General features: G+C 47.6%; 1 protein-coding gene across 3 annotated transcripts in view; it reads right to left on the reverse strand.

Moving 5' to 3' along the window:
- Window positions 1-16,600, reverse strand: part of SAE1 (SUMO1 activating enzyme subunit 1) — an 88,335-nt gene that overhangs the window by 38,107 nt on the left and 33,628 nt on the right. For all 3 annotated transcript variants that reach the window (XM_017889425.1, XM_017889419.1, XM_017889429.1), the window contains exon 6: window positions 7,546-7,651. In XM_017889425.1, the coding sequence (XP_017744914.1) occupies window positions 7,546-7,651 (106 nt within the window). The remainder of the gene's footprint in view (window positions 1-7,545; window positions 7,652-16,600) is intronic.

Genomic DNA, 16,600 nt, shown 5'->3' on the forward strand with positions numbered 1-16,600 from the left:
AAAAAAAAAAAAAAAAAAAAAAAAAATCAAGGCCACTTTTAAATTATTTCTACTTCTTTTTTTTTTTCTTTTTTGAGACGGAGTCTCGCTCTGTCAAAGGCTGAAAGACAACACACAGGAAGGAACTTTATTACATTCTCACTGACTAGTCAGAATGTAGAAACTTGAGATTGGCTGGCTAACTTAATCTTTTCCTTTTTTTTTTTTTTTTTTGAGACGGAGTCTCACTCTGTCGCCCAGGCTGGAGTGCAGTGGCCAGATCTCAGCTCACTGCAAGCTCCGCCTCCCGGGTTTACGCCATTCTCCTGCCTCAGCCTCCCAAGTAGCTGGGACTACAGGCGCCCGCCACCTCGCCCGGCTAGTTTTTTGTATTTTTTAGTAGAGACAGGGTTTCACCGTGTTAGCCAGGATGGTCTCGAAGAGCCACCGCGCCTGGCCAATCCTATCATTTTATAATTCAGTAAACAAAATCCTAAAGATGCAAGTTGACTTCTTTGCCCCAGGTCATAAAGACACTTAATGGGAAGTATATTTGGCAGAAGGTAACCTCACCTGGGGAAGCTGCCATGCTCTCCTGGAAAAATTCAATGAGGTCAAATTACCGGAGAATCTCATTTATATGAATAACTAAGCAAAATATTGAAAGAAGTATTTCTCAATATGAGGTCAGGGCTGGGCGGTGGTGGCTCATGCCTGTAATCCCAGCACTTTGGGAGGCCGAGGCGGATGGATCACAAGGTCAGGAGATTGAGACCATCTTGGCTAACTGGTGAAACCCCGTCTCTACTAAAAAAAGAAAATACAAAAAATTAGGCGGGTGTGGTGGTGGGAGCCTTTAGTCCCAGCAACTTGGGAGGCTGAGACAGGAGAATGGTGTGAACCCGGGAGGCAGAGCTTGCAGTGAGCCAAAATCACACCACTGCACTCCAGCCTGGGTGACAGAGGGCGACTCCTCTCAAAAAAAATAAAAGAAAAAGGGCCAGGCGCGATGGCTCACGCCTGTAATCCCAGCACTTTGGGAGGCCGAGGCGGGTGGATCACAAGGTCAGGAGATCGAGACCACAGTGAAACCCTGTCTCTACTAAAAATACAAAAGATTAGCCGGGCGCGGTGGCGGGAGCCTGTAGTCCCAGCTACCCGGGAGGCTGAGGCAGGAGAATGGCTTGAACCCAGGAGGCGGAGCTTGCAGTGAGCCGAGATCGCACCACTGCACTCCAGCCTGGTGGACAGAACGAGACTCTGTCTCAAAAAAAAAATAAAATAAAATAAATAAAAATAAAAGAAAAAGAAAAAAGAAAGTAAATCACACCCTTGTGCCCACTGCATTTCGAACACTCCTTATAGTTTCAGGTTCAGCACTCCTGTAGAGACACGACAGCTCAGGAGGACCAAGAGGGAATAAAAACATTTTCAGAAATGTACAATACATACAATACAATAAAAGTTAGGACTTGTCATCTGCTACAAAGAGAAAAGCCGAGGAAAGGTTATATTGGATATGTAAAATATTGGGAAGGGACTGTGTGTGGTGTAAAAGAACTGGACCCTGGAAGAGTTGGGAGACGTGGGTTGAGACAGTACTACCGGACCACAGCTTATGAACATAGAGTCCTTTCCTTTCTAGACCTCATTATTTTTTTTGTTTTTTTTGAGACAGAGTCTTGCTCTGTCACCCAGGCTGGAGTGCAATGACAGGATCTTGGCTCACTGCAGCCTCTACCTCCTGGGTTCAAGAAATTCTCCAGCCTCAGTCTCCTGGGTAGCTGGAACCACAGGAATGCGCCACCATGCCTGGCTAATTTTTTTTCTTTTTTCTTTCTGAGACAGAATCTCACTCTGTGGTACAGGCTGGAGTGCAGTGGTGCAATCTCAGCTCACTGCAAGCTCCGCCTCCCGAGTTCATGCCATTCTCTTGCCTCAGCCTCCTGAGTAGCTGGGACTACAGGCACCCACCACCACGCCTGGCTAATTTTTCTGTATTTTAAGTAGAGATGGGGTTTCATTGCGTTAGCTAGGATGGTCTCCATCTCCCGACCTCGTGATCTGCCCACCTCGGCCTCCCAAAGTACTGGGATTACAGGCGTGAGCCATCACGCCCAGTCTATTTTTTTTTTTTTTTTGAGACGGAGTTTCGCTCTTGTTTCCCAAGCTGGAGTACAATGGTGCTATCTCAGCTCACTGCAACCTCCACCTCCCAGGTTCACGTGATTCTTCTGCCTTAGCCTCCCTAGTAGTGGGAATTACAGGCACCCATCCCCATGCCCAGTTAATTTTTTGTATTTTTAGTAGAGACGGGGTTTTACCACGTTGGCCAGGCTGGTCTCGAACTCCTGACCTCAGGTGACTCACCCGCCCCGGCCTCCCAAAGTGCTGGGATTACAGGTATGAGCCACCTCACCTGGCCTAGGCCTCATTTTTATCATGAAAAGAGAGTTGGACTAAGTAGAATTGAAAAGTGGTTCATTTTGTGTGCCAGGACAGAGAATGACTGCAAGCAGTGCTGTATGAAGAATACTGAAGCTATAGGGAAGGTGGCTTGATGGTTTAGATGTGCTGGTCAACGTGGAGGGCTTCCTTAGCCATGTCTTTCATAGGTGAGGGATGGAGGGAATGGGAAATACGTATTTGCCATTCTTGGCCTAGACGATACTTGGGGTTGCTTCCTTTTAACACCATATGATTGGCTGGGCACGATGGCTCACGCCTGTAATCCCAGCACTTTGGGAGACTGAGGCAGGAGGATCACCTGAGGTCAGGAGTTCGAGAGAGCCAGGCCAACATAGAAAAATCCTGTCTCTACTAAAAATACAAAAATTTGCGGGTGTGGTGGTGCATGCCTGTAATCCCAGCTACTCAGGAGGCTGACACAGGAGAATTGCTTAAACCTGGGAGGTGGAGGTTGTGGTGAACCGAGATCGCGCCATTGCACTCCAGCCTGGTCAACAAGAGCGAAACTCCGTCTTAGAAAAAAATTAAAAAAAAAAAATTGTATGATTATTATTGACCTATACACTTAAGTTATAATGATAAATTTTATGTTATGTGCTTTTAACCACAAAAAAAAAAAAAAAAAAAAAAAGAAAAAAAAAGAAAAGAAATTTCTGACTGTTAACAACTGAACTGAATGTTTTGATCACCATATCCAAAGCCCTGGAACTCAAAACTGAAAAAGACAGATAATGCCATCTGGGAGAGAGCGGTAAACATGATAGGATATATTATCCAGCAAACAGGCTCTCACAAGACTGTTGCCATAATGCCCACTGAGGGATGCAATTAAGGGTAAACAGGCTGGGCGCAGTGGCTCACGTCTGGAATCCCAGCACTTTGGGAGGCCAAGGCGGGTGGATCACCTGAGATCAGGAGTTCAAGAGCAGCCTGGCCAACATGGCCCATCTCTACTAAAAATACAAAAATTAGCCAGATGAGGTGGTGTGCGCCTGTAATCCTGGCTACCCGGGAGGCTGAGGCAGAATCACTTAAACCTAGGAGGCAGAAGTTGCAGTAATCCTAGATTGTGCCAAAGCACTCCAGCCTAGGTGACAGAGCTGAACTCCGTCTCCAAAAAAAAAAAAAAAGGGAAAAACAGAGCCAATCACAAATCATCTACTCCAGAGTTGAAAAGGGTACACGCCAAAAAAAAAAAAAAAAAAAGAGAGAGAGAGAGAAAAGAAAAAAAGCACGTATCTTCACGGATGACAGAGTTCTCTAGGACTTGCTCTATGCCAGGCGGTTTGCATGTGTATCACCTTAATCTCACAAAGGCCCTCAGGCAACTGCTATTAACACCACCAGCTGCAGAGGGGAATCTGAGACTGAGGCTCAGGGAATTTGAAGTTAGTGGCTCAAGATCACCCATCTAAAAGAACATGGTAGTGGCCCACTGGAAGCCAGGTCTGTTTTGATTCCAAAGGTCTTGTTCTGTTTTTTTTCCCCCGAGACAGAGTCTCTGTCACTCAGGCTGGAGTGCAGTGGGGTGATCTTGGCTCACTGCAACCTCCGCCTCCCGGGTTCAAGCGATTCTACAGGCACCCACCACCATGCCTAGGTAATTTTTGTATTCTTAGTAGAGGCAGGTTTCACCATGTTGGCCAGGCTGGTCTCCAACTCTTGACCTCGTGATCTGCCTGCCTCAGCCTCCCAAAGTGCTGGGATTACAGGTGTAAGCCACCGCACCCGGCCCAAAGGCCTTGTCCGGAACAATCATGCGCCACTGCCTGCCACAGAAGTCATAAAGCTACTGTTACTTCCTCAACCACCTGCCCACTCCTCCAGCCCCGTAACTTCTGATGCTGATGGCCAGTAGCACCTGCACTGAATATCCACTTTGCTCCTAGATAACAGTTTTGTCCCCTCAGTTCAATGACCCCTGTGATGTTGAGATGAATGAGAAAATACTCTGGAAACTGCAGAGGGTTAAATCAGGACTTTTTCACCTCAGCACACTACTGACATTCTGTGCTGGATAACTCTCTGTCATGGGGGGCCTGTCCTGTGCACTGTGGGATATTTAGTAACACCCCTATCCTCTGCTCACTAGATGCCAGTAATATCTCCCCATCCAGCTCTGACAACAAAAAATGTTTCCAGACATCACTGCCAAATGTCCCCAGTTGAGAGCCACTGGATTATGGTAAACTCAAAGGCCAGTTGACTCCTTTCAAAAGCAGCAGTTAGAGATGCTCAAGTCAGACCCAAACCTTGGCAAATTAGCAGCCACTGTTCCCTGAGGACTTTCTATGTGTGAGGCAGTCAGCAACATGCTTCTCCCAAAGGACCCAGGCGCTGCTCCCACATGGAACCCCAGACTGGAGAAGACTCTGTTCTGACTGCTGGCACCTCTTCCACACCTGGTCCCACTATCAAGAGGAGGCATTTTCTGAGTGCAGCCCACTCACATGCAAGACTCATTCCTGCTCAACCCATTTAATTATTTCCATACAAATGGATATTTGGGACTTCCAAATAGTTCATCCTGCTGGGCATGGTGGCTCACACCTGTAATCCCAGCACTTTGGGAGGCCGAGGCAGGTGGATCATCTGAGGTTGGGAGTCTGAGACCAGCCTGGTCACCATGGTGAAACCCCATCTCTACTAAAAGTACAAAAATGAGCTGGGTGTGGTGGCGGACACCTGTAATCCCAGCTACTCGGGAGGCTGAGGCGGGGGAACCGTTCGAATCAGGAGGTGGGGGTTGCAGTGAGCCAAGATTGTGCCACTGCACTCCAGCCTGGGCAACAGAGTGAGACTCTGTCTCAAAAAAGTAAATGCATAAATAACAACAACAACAAAAACACTATTTTAAGAATTATCACGCCTGTAATCCCAGCACTTTGGGAGGCTGAGGCGGGCGGATCACCTGAGGTCAGGAGTTCAAGAGCAGCCTGACCAACATACTGAAACTCTGTCTCTACTAAAATACAAAAATTAGCTGCAGCCAGGCGCAGAGGCTCACACCTGTAATACCAACACTTTGGGAGACTGAGGTGGGCAGATCACCTGAGGTCAGGAGTTCGAGACCAGCCCGACCAAGATGGTGAAAATACAAAAAAATACAAAAATACTCAAAATACAAAAAATTAGCATGTGTGGTGGCAGGTGCCTGTGATCCCAACTACTCGGGACGCTGAGGCAGGAGAATCGGTTGAACCCAGGAGGTGGAGGTTGCAGTGAGCCAAGATCACACCACTGCACTCCTGAGCAACAGAGTCAGACTCCATCTCAAAAAAAAAATTAGCTGGGCATGGTGGTGCCCACCTGTAATCCCAGCTACTTGGGAGGCTGAGATAGGAGAATTGCTTGAACCTGGGAGGCAGAGGTTGCAGTGTGCCGAGATAGTGCCACTGCACTCCAGCCTGGGCAATAGAGCTAGACTCCATCTCAAAAAAATTTAAAATAAAATTAAAAGTGCCAGGTTTGCCAGGCGCAGCGGCTCACGCCTGTAATCTCAGCACTTTGGGAGACCAAGGTGGGCGGATCACGAGGTCAAGAGAGCGAGACCAACCTGGCCAACATGGTGAAACCGTCTCTTCTAAAAACACAAAAATTAGCTGGGTGTGGTGACACACACCTGTAGTCCCAGCTACTCAGGAGGCTGAGGCAGGAGAATCACTTGAACCCAGAAGGCAGAGGTTGCAGTGAGCCAAGATCGCACCACTGCACTCCAGCCTGGGGACAGAGCGAGACTCCATCTCAAAAACAAACAAAAAAGTGCCAGGCACAGGAAGAACACTGAAAAGCCAACCAATACTTACTAATAGTCTCCTAAGCACCAGCAAAGATGGACTGATAAGTAGTTCATTAATAGTAAGAGGAAAAACAACCCCACCTTTCACCAGCCTGAGGCTGGTTTTGAGGCAGTGAAAGAATTCTGAAGAGGGGACTAAGCGCTTGGTGGCTTACGCCTTTACGCCTTTACCTCCAGCACTTTGGAAGGCCAAGGCGGGGATTTCACTAGAGTCCAGGAATTCAATACCAGCTTGGGCTACATGGAGAAATTTCGCTTCTACAAAAAATATACAAAAATTAGCTGGGCACAGTGGTGTGTGCCTGTAGTACCAGCTACTCAGGAGGCTGAGGCATGGGGAGCACTTAAGCCCAAGAAGTAGAGGCTATAGTGAGCCATGATCGCACTACTGCATTCCAGCCTGGATGACAGAGCAACACTTTGTCTCAAAAAAAAAAAGCCGGGCGCGGTGGCTCAAGCCTGTAATCCCAGCATTTTGGGAGGCTGAGACGGGCGGATCACGAGGTCAGGAGATCGAGACCATTCTGGCTACCACGGTGAAACCTCGTCTCTACTAAAAATACAAAAAAATTAGCCGGGTGTGGTGGTGGGCGTCTGTAGTCCCAGCTACTCGGGAGGCTGAGGCAGGAGAATGGCATAAACCCAGGAAGCGGAGCGTGTAGTGAGCTGAGATCTGGCCACTGCACTCCAACCTGGGTGACAGAGCGAGACTCCATCTCAAAAAAAAAAAAAGGGTGAAGAGAAATTAGTCGATCAGGCTTGGCATGGTGGCTCATGCCTATAATATAGTACTTCAGGGCCTGGGCATCATGGTGAAACCCCATCTGTACTCAAAATACAAAAATCAGCCGGGCACAGTGGCGCATGCCTGTCATCCTAGCTACTGGGGACACTGAGACACCAGAATCGCTTCAACCCAGGAGGTGGAGGTTGCAGTGAGCTGACATTGCACCCCACTGCACTCCATGCACTCCAGCCTGGGTGACAGAGCAAGAATCTGTTTAAAAAAAAAAAAAAAAAGGTTGAGGCTGCTCAATCTGTGACCTGTAACACTATTACCATAGGGTCAACTTATGGAGGTCATTTCAACAAGTAAGAAAAGCAAAAGTCATCAGAATCAAGAGTTCAATGGTGGACCTCATCCCCTTCACATGCCTTTCTCAAGTGATCACTGAGAACTAGCCAATGAAGAATGTCACCCAAGGCAAACATCACAAAACCATCTGGACCTTGCAACCACATCTGCAGAAATCTGAGCCAAAAGCCCTCCTTGGGTCAGTTGTGCTTTGAGGCCTCACCTTGAAGGAGAAAGTAGTCGGAGGTTGTGCGCTTCAGAGCAGCCTTTGCTTTCTCACTGCTCCAGTCCACCTCCAGGGCTTCTTTAACAGGGCAGAAGACCACCTTCTGTGGAAAAAAGGCAGAACTGCTTAGGAATAACATACGCTGACTTTCAATCACAAGGCAGTCGCTCTTCTCTATGGTAGAAAAATCTCATTATTTAGTTTACTGAACATTAAAAGAGGCAGGGGCCATTTGATCTAAGAAATGCTTATTGAATACTCACTATGTGCTTACCTAGAGGCTGGGGATGGACAACACAAACTCCCTGCACTGAAGGAAGACAGAGCCAAGCTCCCAAAGACCTGCTTCCATTCTGGCTCTTTAACTCTGGCTGGGCCAGGCGCGGTGGGTCACACCTGTAATCCCAACACTCTGGGAGACCGAGGCAGGTGGATCACATGAGGTCAGAAGTTGGAGACCAGCCTGGCCAACATGGTGAAACCCCTGTCTCAACAAAAATACAAAAATTAGCTAGCCGTGGTGGCAGCTGCCTGTACTCTCAGATACTTGGGAGGCTGAGGCAGGAGAATCACTTGAACCCAGGAGGTGGAGTTTGCAGTGAGCTGAGATCGCATCACTGCACTCCAGGCCTGATGAAGGAGTGAGACTCCTCAAAAAAACCAAAACAAAACAAAAAACCTCTGGCTGTATTGATACTACAGGAATACTTCCACGATGAGAGGCAAGAATATAAGTCTAACAATATTCTATAAAACGTTTTTATAATAGTAAACAAAACAAAAATTAAATGTTTCCTGGCAGAGGAATGGTTTAATGATGATACATGACAATAATAAATAACAGCAAGATAAACAATAAAGGGGATGGGACAAAGCTCCAGGTTGTGGAAACAGGAACAGCATTTGCAAAACCCCAGTGGTAGGCAGAAGGATGGCTAGGACCTATAAAGCTCAAATTATCTTGATAAATGCAATGACATATATTTTACTTTGAAATACCATTTACAAGGCCAGGCACGGTGGCTCACGCCTGTAATCTCAGCACTTTGGGAGGCTGAAGTGGGTGGACCCGCCTGAGGTCAGGAGTTCAAGACCAGCCTGACCAACATAGTGAAACCCCGTCTCTACTAAAAATACAAAAATCAGTCGGACGTGGTGGCGGGCACCTGTAATCCCAGCTACTTGGGAGGCTGAGGCAGGAGAATAGCTTGAACCTAGGAGAGGGAGGTTGCAGTGAGCCGAGATCGCACCATTGCACTCCAGCCTGGGCAACAAGAGCAAAACTCTGTCTCAGAAACAACAACCACCACCACCACCACCACACATTTACGGTTGAGTGTGGTGGCTCACTTTTGTAATCTCAGCACTCTGGGAGGCCAAAGTGGCACAATCACCTAAGTCCAGGAGTCAAAGACCAGCCCAGGCAACAAAGTGAGACCCCGATCTCTACAAGTTAGCTGGGTGCAGTGGCATACACCTGTGGTCCCAGCTTCACAGGAGGCTGAGGCAAGAGAATTGTTTTAGCACGGGAGGTAGAGGCAGCAGTGAGCCAGAATGTACCACTGCAATCCAGCCTGAGTGACAGAAAAAAAAAAAAAAATACAGACTGAAATATTTGGAAATGACACATGTGGCATCATGCTGGGACCACTTTCACAAATGGTTCACACATAAACACACATACAAAAAAAGTTTTGGTTTTGTTTATTGTTTTTTTTTCCAGACAGAGTCTCCCCCTCTGTCACCCAGGTTGGAGTGCAGTGCATGATCTCAGCTTGCTGCAACCTCCGCCTCCTGGGTTCAAGTAACTCTTGGGCCTCAGCCTCCCCAGTAGCTGGGATTACAGGTGCATGCCACCACGCCCGACTAATTTTTGTACTTTTAGTAGAGACAGGATTTCACTATATTGCCCAGGCTGGTCTCGAAAGCCTGACCTTAGGTGATCTGCCTGCCTCGGCCTCCCAAAATGTTGGGATTATAGGCATGAGTCACTGTGACTAGCCAGAAAAAAGCAGTTCTTAGAACTAGCTACTCCTCGGAAGTTTAAGATAGCCCAGCTGGGGGAACACTGTTAGATCCCATCTCTAAAAAAAATTATTTTAGGCCACATGTGGTACAGACTCTATCTGTATATTTTATTTTTTATTTTATTTTTATTTTTATTTTTTTGAGATGGAGTCTTGCTCTGTCGCCCGGGCCTGGCGGGAGTGCAGGTGGCCGGCCATCTCAGCCTCACTGAGCTCCGCCTCCCGGTTTACGGCCATTCCCATTGGCCCTCAGGGCCTCCGAGTAGCTGGGGACTACCGGCGCCCGGGCCACCTCGCCCGACATTTTTGTACTTGTTAGTTAGAGACGGGATATTAACCCGCTGGTTAGCCAGGGATGTCTCGATTCTCCTGACCTCAGTGATTCTGCCCGTTCTCGGCCTCCCAAAGTGCTGGATTTACAGGCTTTGCCACCGGCGCCCGGCCTATCTGTTATATTTTAAAGTTGGGTTTTAGGTGGCGGCCAATGGGCATGGTGGGGGGGATGCAAATAATTTTCAAACTTACAGAGGTGTCTTTTCTTCCTCCCTCTTCCATTGCCCTCCCAACCAGATATTTAAAGACCAGAGAGACAAGATTGATAACAGCGTATTTGGGAAGCTAACGTGAACCAAATCTATCAGTTATCCAGCTATAAAGCTTGCAAGGATGGCAACGATTTGACAGATGAAAGTTCAATTGTGGCTGGGGCGCAGGCTCACGTCCTGTAAATCCTGGCACTTTGGAAGCTAGGTGGGTGGATCACGAGGTCAGGCAGATCGAGCGACCATTCCCTGGCTAACATGGTGAAACCCCGTCTCTACCAAACGACCACAAAAAAAATCAGCAGCATGGTGGCGGGCGCCAGTAGTCCCAGCTACTCGGTGAGGCTGAGGGCAGAAGAATGGTGTGAACCTGGGAGGCAGAGCTTGCAGTGAGTGAGTACGCCACCACTGCACTTCCAGCCCGGGCGACAGAGCAAGACTACATCTCAAAAAACATTATATATAAATTTAAAAGTTCAATGTTGATCTGGGCGCAGCAGCTCACACCTGTAATCCAGCATTTTGGGAGTGCCGAGGTGGGGTGGATCACTAGAAGTCAGGAATTCGAGACCAGCCTGGCCCAAATGGTGAATATCCACGTCTCTACTAAAATACAAAAAATTAGCCTGGCGTGGTGGCAGGCTGGCCTGTAATCCCACTGGCTCGGGAAGCTGAAGCAGGGAGAATCACTTGTTACCTGGGAGGTTGGAGGTTGCAGCGAACCAAGGTCTGCCACTGCCTCCAGTCTGGGCAACAGGGCGAGACACCGTCTTAAAAAAAAAAAAAAAGGGCCGGGCTGCGGTGGCTCAAGCCTGTAATCCCAGCACTTTGGGAGGCCGAGACGGGCAGATCACGAGGTCAGGAGATCGAGACCTCCTGGCTATAAAACGGGTGTAACCCCGTCTCTGCTAACAAATACAAAAAACTAGTCCGGCGAGGTGGTGGCGCCTGTATCCCAGTCTACTCGGGAAGCTGAGGCAGGAGAATGGGTAAACCCTGGGAGGCGGAGCTTGCAGTGAGGCGAGATCTGGCCACTTGCACTCCAGTCCGGGCGAGACAGAGCGAGGGACTCCGCCTCAAAAAAAAAAAAAAAAAAAAAGTATTGGGCGGTGCGCGGTGCTCAAGCCTTAATCCAGGCACTTTGGGAGGCCGAGAAGGGGCGGATCACGACGGTCAGGAGATCGAGGCCATCCTGGCTAAACACGGCTGAAACCTGTGTCTACCTAAAAATACAAAAAACTAGCTGGGCGAGGGGTGGGCACCTTGTAGTCCAGCTACACGGGAGGCTGAAGCAGGAAGAATGGTGTAAACCTGGGAGGCGGAAGCTTGCAGTGAGCTGAGATCCGGCCACTGCACTCCAGTCCGGGCGGGACAGAGCTAAGACTCCGTCTCAAAAAAAAAAAAAAAAAGTTCAATTTGCTAGTGAAGATTAAAACAGTCATTTTTTAGGTGGCTTTTCTTTAGGGTAAATCCATTGTTAAAACACAGGGTATACAAGACTGTTTTCACTGCCCTCAAATCTTTTTGTCAAGGTCTGTTGACTTTCAAGAAAGTAAGTCATTGAAGTCAGGCCAGGTGACATTTAATGCCTGCATATAACCACCCAGGCCCTTCTCAACCAAGTTTGGAAATACACACATCATTGCAATATGTCTGGGAATCGCTCATCAGATTGAGAATATTATGTATTACCAGCCAGGTTTTTCAAAATTATCAATTGGTTTATTTTGTAGTCTTCTGTTGTTTGCCTACTATAGCAGGGGATGAACAACTAATATGTTGGTATCTATATGATAAACGGAGTACGGGGGTGGGTTATTGTTTAGGGGAATTTCAGTCCAGGCAGGTCTTGCCTGTGAGCTAACACTTTCAGGCCTGGGGCCAGGGGCAAGAATATGAATGGAACACCAGTATATCTGTTACGTATTTAGTATAAATCACCAACAAGTATTAAGTATATTGTATGGATCCTGTCTTGACAAATACGCCTTCTTCATACCACCTGGAGAGGCCTGGATCAACATTTGGAAATTTTCACATCCTTAGGAGTATCTATGCCAGAATTAAGGCACATCGGAAAGCTGGTCCCATTCCGTTGCCCACTCTCTTCCCATGCCTGGCTCTGTCCCACAATACTGTGTGGGTCTGCACTTGAGTGTGGCTACCCAGCTCATCCTTCTCACCAACCCCCCTGCCTCTGGCCTAAGCATTCGACTTGTGACATGGCCTGCGCCACTGCACAGGCAAAACAGGGAAGCAGCTCACAGAAAAAGTTTGAGAAGCTTGGGGTGTCTGGGCAGGAGGATTCTGGGTCCAGGTATCCAGGACTGTGCTCTACAACTGGGGGGAAAGCCACAGGTGACAGCCAGAAGTGGGACAGGGCCCCAACCAGGCCAATCCGATTTTCTCTCCTGGGAACTGAAAATGTGAAGTTGGAATGCCAGAGGATGCAGATACACATAATGACAATGCTCTAAGGGGGAAAGGCCAAAAATTCCAATGTCTCTGGGACTCCCCAGTGGCCATGGTCTTTATTAATCCTCTCAGATAACAATACTCAGTGCTTCTTGGCAGTTACTTTAACATTCCTTTTGGTTCAAACTAACTCATAATAATTAAAAACAAAACAAAACTTAACCAAGCTGCCCCTAACCTGTAGCAGCAGATGCAAAAGGTGGGGTACCTGCCTCCCACTCCACTGCGCATTACGTTTATGAAAGAAAAAATAAGGCGCAGGAGCGGTGGCTCAAGCCTGTAACTCCCAGCACTTTATTTGGGAGGCCAAGACGGGCGGATCACGAGGTCAGGGATGATCGAGACCATCCTGGCTAACACGGTGAAAACCCCGTTCCTCTACCAAAAAATACAAAAAAACTAGCCGGGCGATGTGGCGGGCGCCTGCAGTCCCCCGCTACTCGGAGGCTGAGGCAGGAGAATGGCCTAAACCCGGGAGGCGGAGCTTGGCAGTGAGCTGGAGATCCCACTGCACTCAGCCCGGGCGACAGAGCAAGACTCCGTCTCAAAAAAAAAAAAAAAAGAAAAAAGAAAAAATATACCCCATAATGCCTTCAGAGAATCAGGAGTCTTTCAGGTGAGGCGCCCACAGTGTCTGCTAGGTAGTGGCATCCACTATCCACTGGAATGAACACTCGAAAACAGGTAACTTACATGCCTCCTCTTCTCCATTTCCTCAGCTCAAGAATGCCTCTGCCTAGAATGCCTGAGCCACTCTCCACCATCCTTCACATACAATTCTGGGCTTAAGGATTTCAATCAACAATCCAGTTAAGACTAATAACAAGGTGGGGTGTGGTGGCTCACACCTATAATCCCAGCACTTTGGGAAGCCCAGGCACATTGGGAAAGCTGTGGATCGCCTGAGGTCAGAAGTTCGAGACCAGCCTGGCCAACATAGTGAAACCCCGTCTCCACTAAAAATATAAAAATTAGCCGGACATGGTGGCACATGCCTGTAGTCCCAGATGCTTGGGAGGCTGAGACAGGAGAATCGCTTGAATCCAGGAGGCAGAGGTTGCAGTGAGCCGAGATCATGATCATGCCACTGTACTCCAGCCTGGGCAACAGAGCAAGACTCCGTCTCATAAATAAATAAATAAATAAATAAATAAGACTAAGCTCATGCTTGTAATCCCAGCACTTTGGGAGGCCGAGGCGAGCGGATCACAAGGTCAGGAGTTCGAGACCAGCCTGGCCAATACGGTGAAACCCCTTCTCTACTAAAAATACAAAAAGTAGCTGGGCACAGTGGCTCACGCCTGTAATCCCAGCACTTTGGGAAGCCGAGGCGGGTGGATCACGAGGTCAGGAGATCAAGACCATCCTGGCTAACACGGTGAAACCCCATCTCTACCAAAAATATAAAAAATTAGCCAGGCGTGGTGGCGGGCACCTGTAATTCTAGCTACTTGGGAGGCTGAGGCAGGAGAATGGCGTGAACCTGGGAGGCAGGGCTTGCAGTGAGCCAAGATCACGCCACTGCACTCCAGCCTGGCTGACAGAGCGAGACTCCGTCTCAAAAAAACCCCACAAAAATTAGCCGGGTGTGGTGGCAGGTGCCCGTAGTACCAGCTACTCAGGTACTACAGATGCAAGAGAATCACTCAAACCCGGGAGGTGGAGGTTGCAGTGAGCCTAGATTGCGCCACTGCACTCCAGTCAGGGCAAGAGATCAAGAATCCATTTCAAAAAAAAAAAAAAAAATACTAATAACAAGCCCTCTTACAGCGTTAACTCACCTCCTCTCTTCAAATGGGGATCAGTTTCCTGAGGCAGGAAAAGGCACAGCACTGAACAGACTAGACTTTCAATAAATACGCATGAGTGGACAGAATCCGACCTGCTTTTCATTTGCTAAAAACCTATGAGTAAATATAAAAGATGAATTCTCGCCTGACGCGGTGGCTCAAGCCTATAATCCCAGCAGTTTGGGAGGCTGAAGCGGGAGGATCACAAGGTCAGGAGATCGAGACCATCCTGGCTAACAAGGTGAAACCCCGCCCCTACTAAAAATACAAAAAATTAGCCAGGCGTGGTGGCGGGCACCTGTAGTCCCAGCTACTTGGGAGGCTGAAGCAGGAGAATCGCTTGAAGCTGGGAGGCAGAGGTTGCAGTGCACTGCACTCCAGCCTGGGCGAAAGAGAAAGACTCTGTCTCGAAAAAAAAAAAAGTTGAGTTCTCCACATAGCCCATCAACCATCAAATTGTTCTTGTTAGGAGCCATTTAGAATAGTAGAAAACGGCAATAACCTCAATAACCTCAATAACAATAGGAGACTGGTAAAATAGATTACGGCTAGGCAAGAAGAGGAAAAATGACATACACATTTAAAATCACACGCTCCAAAGCAGATTTGGGGAGTGCTTACTGAGTGAAAAAAGCAAAAGACAAAACCATATACATATATATATACACATATACAAGCCAGGCGCAATGGCTCACGCCTGTAATCCCAAAACTTTGGCAGGTCGATGTGGGTGGATCACCTGAGGTCAGGAGTTCGAGACCAGCCTGGTGAGCAAGGTGGAACGCCCTCTATTAAAAACACAAAATTTAGCCGGGTGTGGTAGCACAAGCCTGTAATCCCAGCTACTCAGGAGGCTGAGGCCAGAGGATCACTTGAACCTGGGAGGCGGAGGAGATCGTGCCACTGCGCTCTAGCCTGGGCAATAAAGCAAGACTCTGTAAATAAATAAATAAATGGTGTAGTACTTGCATATACTTTATGCACATCCTCCCATATACTTTATTTGCTTATTTATTTATTTTTGAGACAGAGTCTTGCTCTGTTACCCAGGCTGGAGAGCAATGGGGCGATCTTGGCTCACTGCAACCTCTGCCTCCCAAGTTCAAGTGATTCTCTTGCCTCAGCCTCCTGAGTAGCTGGGTTTACAGGTGTGCCCCACCATGCCCGGCTAATTTTGTATTTCTATTAGAGATGCGGTTTCACCATGTTGGCCAGGCTGGTCTCCAACTCCTGACCTCAAGTGATCCACCCACCTCGGCCTCCCAAAGTGCTGGGATTTCAGGAGTGAGGCACTGCGTCCAGCCTCCCATATACTTTAAATCATCTCTAGATTACTTATAATACCTAATGTAATTGCTACATAAACAGTTGTTATATTGTATTGCTTGGAGAATGACAAAAAAATAAAGTCTGTACATGTTTGGAACAGATAGATGCAATGTTTTTTCCCAAATATTTTATTATTAATATGATTTTAATATTTTTGGATGTACTCCAAGCACACCAAATATTTTTGATCCACAGCTGGTTGAATCCATGAATGCAAAACCCATTAATAAGGAGAGCTAACCTTATATATTATATGTATTAAATAGTGCCCAAATGTTGTTGTATATACATAGAAAAATACTGAAAGGAAGGTTAGTTATTTGGTAATAGGATTAACATTTCGTTAACTTGTTCTGTATTTCCCACATTTGGAATTATGAACTTATTTTACTTAAAAAAAAATTTTTTTTTTGAGGCACTGTGTTGCTCTGTCACCCAGGATGTAGTGCAGTGGCACAATCTCAGCTCACTGCTGCCTCCACTTCCCAGGCTCAAGCAATCCTCCTGCTTCAGCTTCTCCAGTAGCTGAGACCACTGGCACGTGCTACCACGCCCAGCTAATTTTTGTATTTTTGGTAGAGACGGGGGTTTCACCATGTTGCCCAGGCTGGTCCCGGAACTCCTGGGCTCAAGTGATCTGCCCACCTTGACCTTTCAAAGTGCTGGGATTACAGGCATGAGCCACTGCACCCAGCCTTATTTTACTTCTTAAATTAGGCTGAACATTAGTAACAGGTAATATAATTCTGCATATAAAGATGAATATAATCCCCAGGTCCTACCCAATCAATCCCGGGGGGGGGGGGGTGGGGGATTAGAGGGGCGGGGAAACCGACCCTTCCGGGGAAAATTGGGAAACCCCCCTTTTAAAAAAAAAAAAAAAAAAAAA

Source organism: Rhinopithecus bieti, unplaced genomic scaffold (genome assembly GCF_001698545.2).
Source record: "Rhinopithecus bieti isolate Rb0 unplaced genomic scaffold, ASM169854v2 scaffold_574, whole genome shotgun sequence".
In the NCBI taxonomy this organism is placed as follows: domain Eukaryota; kingdom Metazoa; phylum Chordata; class Mammalia; order Primates; family Cercopithecidae; genus Rhinopithecus; species Rhinopithecus bieti.